The 10,773-nt window shown below is 43.9% G+C and overlaps 1 protein-coding gene across 4 annotated transcripts in view; it reads left to right on the top strand.

Moving 5' to 3' along the window:
* Nucleotides 1–413: 413 nt before the first annotated feature.
* RBM47 (RNA binding motif protein 47) overlaps nt 414–10,773 on the top strand; it is an 81,349-nt gene continuing 70,989 nt past the window's right edge. For 2 of the 4 annotated variants that reach the window (XM_074904697.1, XM_074904693.1), the window contains exon 1: nt 1,454–1,873. In XM_074904697.1, coding sequence (XP_074760798.1) covers nt 1,845–1,873 — 29 coding nt within the window. In that variant the 5' untranslated portion in view covers nt 1,454–1,844. Of the gene's footprint in view, nt 569–646; nt 946–1,453; nt 1,874–10,773 lie in introns of those variants that run through there. The other 2 variants (XM_074904696.1, XM_074904695.1) reach the window with 2 other exon arrangements.

The raw sequence follows: 10,773 nt of genomic DNA, 5'->3' as shown, positions 1-10,773 counted from the left end.
CTTTAAAGATTTAATTTTCAGTACTACTAATATACTGTTTGTGCAGCTATCCTAGATGAAGATCCTCCATCTAGTCATCAGTTACAGATGTTAATTGGTGGGAGGGGGATACTGATCAGTTGCAGAAACGTCCTGCACAGGGAAACAAATAGATGAATAAGATCTTTAGATCACTACTGGTGGTAAATGTTGTTCTGTTAAATATTTGCATATACGTGATGAAACATTGCCTGTATTAAACTTTACAGAAAAAAAAACAAAAACAAAAACAAAAAAAACAAACAAACAAAAAACCACAACCCTGCATTTGAACAAAAGTGACAATGAAGCTGGAAATGTTTTCCTTTTTTTTTTTTTTTTTTTTTACTGTTGCATGACAATGCAAGCAGGAGTTACTGCTTACCAAAAAAAAAATTAAAAAAAAAAAAATCTGTTGGTGTGTGCTTCCTGTTCCAGTTTGTTTAGTCACAAGTCTGAATTAGATCTCTCTGTTGGTTGGTTTCATGTACTATAAACAGGTCTTGTGCTTTGTTTCAATACATCAAAGCCCATAGCCAGGCACAGACAGGTAATGTAAAAGGGGGTGAGAAAGTTTACAGTCTTGCTTCATTGTTTCTTTAAACCTTCCAGACAACGGTCAGAGGGATCACCCGGAGGTTAAAAGAAGGCTTGGCTGGGTGTTGGTTTTTTTGGGTTTTTGTTTTGGGTTTTTTGGTGTTTTTGGTGGGTTTGGGTTTTTTTGTTTTGTTTTGCTTGTTTTTCTTTTTTTATAAACTGGTTTCTCTTTTGTTCCTTTTCTAGAAACCACATGTAACTTTAGGTCAGAAAAGGTTAAAATGTGGCACTTGTTTAACCAACTTTACCGCTGCCTTGGGGTAAACCGGATCAGGCAAAGGTGTAGGCTCCTCTCCCTGCCATGCTGACGCCGGCGATGCCATCATTCAGGTGAGTACCAGCGGTTTATTTTCTTTTCAAATCTCCATCCACCTGAAGGATGCAGACAGCTGGGGAGAGTATTTTCTCATGACTGACACTGCCAAAAAACAATCACCGGTTTAGCCCTTTAAAGATAAAAGGGAATCACTCCCTCCCACAACATTTTTATTAAAGCTGCTCTAAAAGTTTGCTTCCTTCTAGCCTTTGCCTCTCTTCAGGTTTCCCTCTTTCTTTTCTTCCTTCCTTCCTTCCCGTCTCTCTTTTTTTATTTTTTTTTTTCCTTTTTATCTGCCCTCTTAAAACAACAGGAATGCTGTACTGGCCCTCAGCCAGGCAAGGCTCAGCGAGCAGGGTAAAATTTCAGTTCAGATTTACGGGAAGGTGTTGGGAGTAAAAATCTGGTTTGGTGAGTTTAAGGCAGGGAGTAGTCAAAAGACAACCTTGCTACTGTGAGTGCGGAGAGAAAGGGAGGAGGGGGTGGGGGGCGGGAGGATAAAAAAAAAAAACCACCCAGGCTGGGGGTGAGAGACCAATTTTTCCCCTACCCGAGTTTCAGTGCGTGTTCCTGAGCTCCTGCAGCCTTATCGAGTTTGTCGGCAGAAAGTCGGGTCTGGGAGGGGAAGAGCTGCGCGGTGCCGGCGGAGCTCAGCGTCCCGCTCCGCGCCCTGGAATGTGGGGCTTAGGGCAGGGGCTTTAGCTTAGCTGGTACTAATTGCAAGTTTCAGTGCTCAAAAACTCTGTTTAGAGAAAGAAAAAAAAAAAAAAAAAAAGAGCCAGGAGCGAGGGTTAAGGCTGGGAGAGCTGTTGCTCCAAGCAGCAGGGTGAGGAGTTGCTCAACTCTCGCTGAGCAGCGCGGTAGAAAGGAAAATGCATTAGGCTGCTGCCCCGAAACGTTGCCATTGCTGCGAATGGTGCTGGGCGCTGAGGCGGGCTCCAGGTAGGTACCGTCGCTTTTCGGTTTGGTCTGTTCTCCCTCTGCCCTTACCTGAGGGTTTACTCTTCTGTGACTGGGGTGACAACGCAAGAGGACAGAATTGCGTTTAGAAAATACATCTAAAAATATTTTTAGGGCGAAAAGGCAAACGGAGCGCGTTGCAAAGATTCTTGGTGAAGTTTTGGTGACTCCAAGTGACAGATTTCTGGTGATTCTGAGGAAAGATGACAGATGAGGGGCAGAAGCAGGTATTAAATAAGGAAGTGATCTGCAGATCTGAGAGTTTTAAATTAGAAGATGTATGTTTCTCCCTGACAAATAAAAACCACAGCGTGATATGTCTAATGTCTTTGAAGTAAATTTTGGAAGGAGTATTTTGTTTGTATGGCTGTTTCTTTTTCAACATTTGAAATAGTGTAGTTGGTGCAGAATGCTGAGCAGCGGCACAAGTGACAGAGAGGTGATGAGAAGGCCCCGAGATAGGCTGCTGTCTGCCACTCTGTTACAGACATTAGCATAAGAATTGGACCTTATCTGGGAAAAGTTTCTGATGACTGTTTAAAATACACGTATTGATCAGGAGGTGAAGCATCTCCTTCACTCTGAGGTATATGTGATTAGATGAGAAATACCAGGGAATCCTTATTCATGTTAAAAGAAATAGGTGATTTTTTTTTTTTTTTTTTTTTTTAAGAAGGAAAGCTGTACAGCTCACTTCTTCTTAGGAATTTAAAACAAAACTTTGAGCTAAAGCCAAAGTATTATAATAGTTAAAGACGGGCTGGAATCTAACAGGTCACAAAATCCTTCCTAAATTTTAGCAGCTCAACTGGGTTGACCTGGCAGAGGGCAGGAGTGTAAGACCAGCCTGAAAAGAGCTGCCTGAGGCTAACACAAATTGAATATTGGTACCTTTACGTGCCTCCTAGACTTTGCAAATGATAATTTGGACAAGCCTGCAATTATTCTTTACCAGTCGAGCTGAGATCACATGAAGTGAGAGGGGGAACTAGGTGTCTTTCGCAATGGAGGAGGTGGCGAGCGGCTGGGCGCAGGCCGGCTGCCAGCGGGATTGCCGGCAGGCTGCGCGCCCGCGCCGCAGGTGCCAGGCCGTGGGGGGTGAGAGGTTGCCCTGGTGTTAAGCAGAGCCTGGTATAAAGCTGGAAAACTGGAAGGCAACACTCTGTCTTGGAGAGGAAACAGAGTTAATGCTGGGAATACACCGCTGTTTGGTGTTCGGCAGACTCGTAGCATGCGTGCTAAAGGCTAACAAACGGCTGTCTGTGAGATAAATGAAAAGACAAACACTCTTCTTGCCCATTTGTTCTCTCTCTCCCACTTCCCTGCATATTCCTGTCCTGGGAGAGTTTTTTCTCCTGCCTTGTTATAAAGCCGTGCATCCCACCAGGAGCTGAGGTCAGGTGCTCCCACCTTGTCTTCCTGCCTGGGGAGACCCTGGCTCCCTTTCCTCCTTTTGGGTACCGACTTCTTCTGAGACACAGGCTCCAGGCCCCAAGTGTCATTAGGGAAATATTTAGAGTTGGCTGGCATGTAAATACAGTTGATAATTATTTCTGTGTGTCCTTGTGGTGGTCTGGGATGAGAAATCTTTGTTTGAAGTTTTAGAAAGTAAAGGAATGTGCTGCCTTCAATACACCAGATAAAAAAAAAATGCTGAAAAACTTTGAATAAAAGTATTTAATATAAGCACCAGAGATGGCAGATCCTTCAGAGAATACTGTCTTGATGGTGGTTTGGTCTGAAACCTTGACGTTATGCAGACCATGCCTGGCTGGCTTCAGCAGGGCTCTCCTCAGCATGGAGGTCTGCTTTTGGGGTTGCCCATGTTTTGGGGTCTTGGCTTCCTCCACGTGGCAGAGCCCCCTTGCTCCTTTGCTACCACTCTGTGAAATGCTACATGCTCTTCTGAAAAAGCTGTGAGAACATCTGACAGAAGGCAGAGGGGTTTGCTTTTGCTTGTGGATATATTTTTTCCACTGTCAGCTGTTTCCCCCTGTGAAAATTAAGATTGCTTGGGTAAAAAGTTGGAAATGCTTTTTTGGTGGCTGATTAAAACTATTTAATCCCAGCAACATAAATGGCAATTCTTACTTCTACCGTTGTAGGCTTATTACTGGCTCTGACAACTAGTGAAATTGTTTTTTATGGTTTTAGTTGTATACTGAAGTCCTACTCACTGGCTTGGCAATGACATATTCAAAATGCATTCATATCCTACAGCTAGAGAAGAAGATCCAGGGGTTACTCTGGAGTGGGTATGTAAGTTGGTTTACTGTAGGAGCCCACAGCACTATTAGAATGACGCTCCAGCAGATGTTATACTACACTTACAGGTGAAGCAATAATATAATCTTGGCTTTTTCATTCAAACCGCTGGCTCTGATCATCTGTGCATGGTTTCCCAGATCAGAATTGCTCTGATTTATTGAGAAATTTAATAGGGGAAAATATGTGCTCTTTGTGAAGAAATGTTGCCAGATCCTGTTCCTGTTGAAGATAAGAAATCAGTTACTTAGATAAATGTAAAGATCAGGTTTGCTTTGTAGCAAGGAAGCAGATCTGACTAACTATGTAGGTACTACCTCCATGCCTGTGTATGGGTATATGTAGTTGTCTCTTTCATCAGGAGGTTGTGATCTCCAAATTACTGATGACTTAAACCCACAAATCCTCCTTATATTGATGTTAAGCCACTTTGAAATTTGTTTCATGTGGGGATTTTTAGGTGCAATTTTCAAGGTTGTAAAATGGATCCTGTTGGATAACGGACAAGATATTTTTCTGTGCTCTTTATCAGAAGGAAGGACTTTGACCTTTGTCTTTCCAGTAAGAGGCCTAAAATAATATTTCTTTCTGCTGTTGTAATTTCTTTTCTTCAATAAAATGCTTCTGGGTACACCTAGCTCTTGCCAAGATCAGGAACATCTCAGTGGCCTTGCTGAGACAATGCAGGCTTTGTACAGCAATGGCTGGTAGGGTTTTGGTGACACAATAAACTCAACAGAGCAAAGCAACTTCTTAGTAACTGCAAAGCTGACTACCTGATATTTGAGGCATTTTTGTCCTTTCCAGTCTTTCCTTTGCTATGATCACAAGCAAAATTTCATTTGAAGAGAGAGGTTTTTGATATATTTTAAGAGTACATTCTACAAAATATACTTAGAGTCTGAATGTTATCTTTTACCTAGTTAGGTCATAAAGCTGAGACTAAATCAGCACAGATGGGGCTTATTTGTCACAAGATGGAAAGAAACTACAAACACACAAGAATCCTTGACCAAGAATCATGACACGACAGTAACTTTTAACTGTTTCCGAAGTGGGCATGGCTTAATCTGTCACTGACAACTGAAATGCTCTGTCCTATTTGCCAGTGAGAGCCACTGGGAGATTTATTCTTGGAGAAGCACCACCACAAGTGATGCAGCTCAGAGTCTGCATTCATGTTTTGGCCTTTTGAATACACAATGGATGTGCTTGAGTTCTGTCTTTGAAAAAAACTGAAATTCTGCCTCTGCATTTCTGTCTGTTATCGGGGAAACTTAATAGGCTCCACCACAAGTCAGGGTGTAGGTTCAGCCTTGGCAAGTTGAGTTCTCGGTAACATGAAAGACGTTATTAATTATTGCACTGTCATAGGCCTGGGATTCCTGACTCGGGTGTTGCTGCTGTGTGTGTATCTGCTTCACAGGCGGAGTGGAAGGACTCTCACTGACATGCAGGTTTTATGCATGAAATACCCAGCAAGAGGCAAGAACTGGGCTAGACATGGGGTGGAGCACAAGGAAATGGTGAGATGGGTCAGCTGCGTACAGAGCAGGCACAGCACTCTGGAAGCCTGGCCACTGTTGTACTATTTTAGCAGCAAAGGAGAGATTTTGGTAGGAATTTAGGAGAGATGAGCAAAGTTTCTCTGCAGTTGTGACCAGGGAGGTAGTCCCAGGGAGGAATTATGTGGGAAAACAGAAAGGTGTTTGATGGGAAGTATAAAGGGATGTTCAAAAGCTGCAAAAGGCAGCAAAATGCCCATTTGCCATTCAGCTCTGCCTGCCTGTGCAAGTGTTGTGTGTAAGGACACTTTTAATTTTATTTATTAGAGAATGGAGAGCTGGTCAACAGAAGCACAAAAATGAGTGGCACACTGGAAGCATCAGGCTACAAAAATGACCCTTGTAGTAGTATTTGGAAGATGAAACAGTGGCTCGAGATTGCAATTATGAAAGCAGAGAAAAGGATGTCGCCATTACTGAGCTAATGCAAGGGTGAGATCCTGGGAAAGGGTTTTGGCAGATAGAACAGGCAATGCCTTTGATGAGTAAGTGGAAAACATCAACAGATCTTAGCTGTACCTTGAAAGCAAGGCTGCCCAATTAAAACTGTGCCGTGCCTGCAAACAAAGCAGTAATTGTTGCTGTGGAAAGGAGTGAAAAGAGATTTTGGGTATTCCTTGAGAGTGGGGTATTAGGGACTCTGTTTTATCCATGATGAGCTGGAAGCAGTGGCTAGGCTTTCAGCAGACAGTCTTTCAGAAGACAGCAGAAAAAGTGGGTGAGGGGTATCATCTGGGCTACATATTATGGGAAAGCAAATCGAAGGAAGTTGAAGTATAGGGAGAATTTGCAATTGGTAGAAAGACGAGGGTTAAAAGCAAAAGAGAAGTCATCAGGGTTGATGGAGTGGAAATCACAGAAAGGCTGAATGGTGGGACATAATGGGGAGGCTAATGGATGGTGCTGAATGGGACCACTTGAAGGTCAGGGCAGGAAAAATTCAGAAGTGGAGAGCCTGGAGTCTGAGCAGTGCATGCCAAATAAACGGTCTTTTTTTTATCAGTAAAAGAAAAGGATCAGGGCAGCAGAGGAAGGGAATAGGTGAAATGGACACAGCATGATGAGGGGGTGATATGGGTCATCAGCATAAATCAGCAACAGGGAGAAGAGAAAAATGGAGAATCAAAACCGGAAGAGGAATGTGGTGGACTTGACTGAAGGGGAGGTGTCTGCAGGGCTGGGAAGGGAGTAAATGGGAAAGGAGGGGTGGATGTAAGGGGGAAGAGAAGGGAGAAAGGGAGGGGAAAATCAACTCACTGAGTATAGTCTGATCCCAATTAGGGAAAATTTGAGACAGAGATGCTTCATTACAATTTGAAAGCCTTGATGTGAAGCAACAAGATTTCAGGACCTGGAGGGAGGAAGTATGAAGAGTGTGTGGCTAACTGAGGTCTTTAAAGCTGGGCTCTGCTGGAGTGAGAAAGAGGGCGTGAGGACTGGTTGGGGAGGGAGGAAGAGCCAGAGCTGGGAAAAAAGACACCAAAGGCAAGGAGGGAAGATAGTCAAACACGCATGTGTACACAGGGACATGTCCTCAAGATGGTTTTACAACAAAAGAGCACAATCAACTTGCCTTAATAAAATATTCACATTATTAACATGACTTTAGGTCATGTCCATGTCATGTGCATGCTTCTGGCAGTAAAATTTCTGTTGGCTGTGGATACTGCAATTTCACCAGAGTTCACACACTGGTACCCACATCCTAATGTGAGTGCTACTCCTTACAGGGAGTGTTTCACTGTCACTAGTATTCTCATTAAAGATAGCATTAATAAGGTGTCTGAAGCTCACAGCATAGTCGTAGGTAAAGCTGCAAGCAGACATAGATATTATGGGTGGGTATATTTCAGACTTTTGAGATTGCAGTACAGTCTGTGGCTCTTGAAGACTGACTCTCTCCTTGGCTTCTTGGGCTCATGTAGAGGGCAAGACCCACCTTATCTGACTTGCTGAGTGCATGCGTTTGGTGGATGGGAAGCTGGAGGCACCTCAGGTTGGATTGAGAAGATCTGAACGTGCCTATTGTTGCTGCCATGTGTGGTGTCTTACTAAGTGTTTATGAAGTAAACAGTGAGAGGAGATGCTGCTGACAAGGTTGTCTCCTCACCCTGAGCACCCAGGCCCAGGGCGTCTGCAGATGTACCCAGTGGTGCTGCACAGCCCCAGGGCCCGGGAGCAAGCTTTGACCTGGCCATGGTCCAAATAGGCCATGGTTGTCCTGCAAGGAAGAAAAAAATAGTGATTTTCATAGAAGTTAATTGTACTGAGCAATAATAATCAAAAAGGCTTCTACGTGCTTCTTCCACATACTGAAGTTCCAAGTCTTGTCTTACCTGTGTGAGTCACAGGTCAGACTGTACATGTGCTGAATAAATCCTCCGAAGCGCCACGGGGGTAGCAAGGGGTGTCTGGTATGCCAGGAGGGTGCTTTGTCTCCTGTGGCGTGTGGTCGGTGGGAATGCGGTCCAAGGCAAGCAGCGGCTCCTGAACACGTCTGTGGCTGCTCTGCTCCTCGCTGCCTTGTAACATGCCAGCCTGCAGCCCCTGGAGCCCTTCCTGATATTGGAAGGTCTTTTCTCTGACCTGTGTTTTACCACAGGTGTTTGCAGGTTCTTACTTGAGGTGCTGAGAAGATCGGAGACCATGTCTTCCCATGTTCAATTTTTGTTTCTCTTGAAAATTTTGATTTTCTGCAGGTATTCATCTGCCAGCTTACATTCCTGGTAAGCAGCAAGACAGACCGACAAACAATTGTAGTTTTTACTGTCTGCTGACCTTATGAGTCTCAGTAAGAAAATTCCTGTTGAAATTCCTGTGCAAATTCCAGGCCATTCCCATGGCCACCTGCCTCAGGAAAGTTTATCAGCTCACTGTGTGGTTGATATATGGGGCACTGTATAAAACCTACAGCTCTGAAGGATGTGGAATGAACTGCCAGAAGCCCTGAGTAAATGCAGTTAAGTACTGCTGAACTGGAGGCACTGGTGGCCTTAGCTGTTGGCTTTCTCATCAGAATGAGAAAAGTCCAGGGCAAATGGCTCTTTTGCTTATGGAGCAGTTCCAGGGCTTTTTTCCCCCCTCTAATTACAACTTTATCTGGAGTTTTAACTGTGGCTTTTTTTGATTTCTGTCATCTCCCAAAGATGGTTTTGTGGTGGTATGCGGGCAGGACAAGAAACACCATTAAAACACAGTGGGGATTCGAGAGGTGTGTTACCCATGATCCTGCTAGCCCCTGGGCTGTGGGGTTCCTGTGAGGAGGCTGTTGGCACTGTTGTGGTGTCCATCTCACCTGTAAAGCAACACAGCAGAGAGCTGAGCCTGTTAGACCAGTCTCAGCTTGTGGCTTTACTAAACATGCTGAAATCTGAGCCAGATCCTGGCATTTTCATCTTTAGATTGCTGAGGTTTGGGTTTGGTTTTTTTTTTTAAAAAAAGGAGAAAGGAAAAGGAAATTATATTACATATTTATATAAATATATAAACTCTATAAATATATAAAAATATATTTATATGTTATTGCACTCCTTGTGCAAATAGTAGCCTTTCTCCTACACTGGTATCAGTGGTCACTGACTTCAGTGAAGTCAGTAAAAGTGCTCTGTGCACTTATAGGTGCAGAGAACAAGGCTTTGGTAAGTTTGACTTTGCAGCTGTTTGGGGAATACCTTGCTTCTTCTAAACAGATGTAGGCTTCTCTGTATATGCACAGCAGGTATCAACAAAAATCAGTCTCAGTGGTGGATTTATAATTCTCAAAGAACCATCAGTCAGCTGTCAGTGTTTAGTTACCACCTTTGCTTCTGGTTTAGGTGGATGAACTTGACAGGATCATTTTTCCTCACTGTGCCATAGTTCCCCCAACAATAAATAGGAAATATGTCTTTTTTTTCCTCTCCTCTTTTGAAACACTAGAAATGTACTCTTGAGGAATGCCATAGGAGACATGCTGTTAAAGAACATACCACATACATACAAGAGGTGATAGGCATGCAAGCTGCTTCTAGCATGAAGCATCTCTATATTTTCCAATAGACACAACAGTCTTTTCTAAATAAATAAACTGTGTAAAAACACAGGGTCTCCAAACAAAATGAAAGCAAAACTGCTGATGGTGTGATCTACCTATGGGCAGAGTAATAAACTTAGTTTTAGGAAAAATACCATGTATCCGTAAGGCTAGCAGGTTAGATTTGCAATAAAGCTTCATACTGGTAATAGTGCAAATCAGTTAAAGATCACAGCTCTCTGTCAGTGCTATGGGCACCCGAGGCACAGACTGCAATGGGAGCTGTAAGCTGGGATGCAAGTTTATACTATCTTTGGATGCACCGTTGTGTTTTTAATATGTAGGCAACTGTATGTTCTTTTTTTCTTGTACTCTAAAGTAATCAGAAAGGATCCTGCTGCAGTTTGGGAGTTGTAATCATGCTACCACAGGACAGATAGGAGGTTATCTCACTCCATGTGTGTAGTCGTGCCCTTGGAATACCCACAAATGGGTTGGACAAACCCTTTCCAGAGCGAAGGCCGGTGCAAAAAGGATTAGATAAGCTTGATATTCGTTGTTGTGCAAGTTCCTTTCTGAGTTTTGGATTCAAAGCAAAACTCGGCCAAAACCACAGGACTGAACTCCTTGGTGGCCAGACTGATCCATACAGTGCAATACAACAGTCAGCATGCAGCACCTATCACTGACTCATTGTTTCCTCATCCTATGATGTCTGCCTTCACCTTCTGGCATGGGTGCCAGTTTCTGGGGCCTTCATGCGCTCCGCTTGCTCTCCCTGTGTCCATCAGGGAGTTTGGATCCATGGCTGGGGATCCTGGAGCAGGATGCCTGTTTGGGGAGATGCAAAGTGAGGGGTTGCTGAGCAAGGGGTCTGCAGAGTGCCAGGGCATACACATGCCAGAAGTAGTTCAGAGGGCTGCCTAGCTGGATGCAGAGATGCTGGTGCCATGGAAAAGCAGAAGGGATGAACCTCCTTCCCACCAACAATAGGAGCTCTGAATGACATGCAAGGCGAAGGAACCAGGCTTCCATTTTCA

The sequence above is a fragment of the Athene noctua genome, chromosome 4 (genome assembly GCF_965140245.1).
Source record: "Athene noctua chromosome 4, bAthNoc1.hap1.1, whole genome shotgun sequence".
Lineage (NCBI taxonomy): Eukaryota > Metazoa > Chordata > Aves > Strigiformes > Strigidae > Athene > Athene noctua.
The sequence above is the reverse complement of the archived record's forward strand: the minus strand, read 5'-3'. Positions and strand labels throughout refer to the sequence as shown.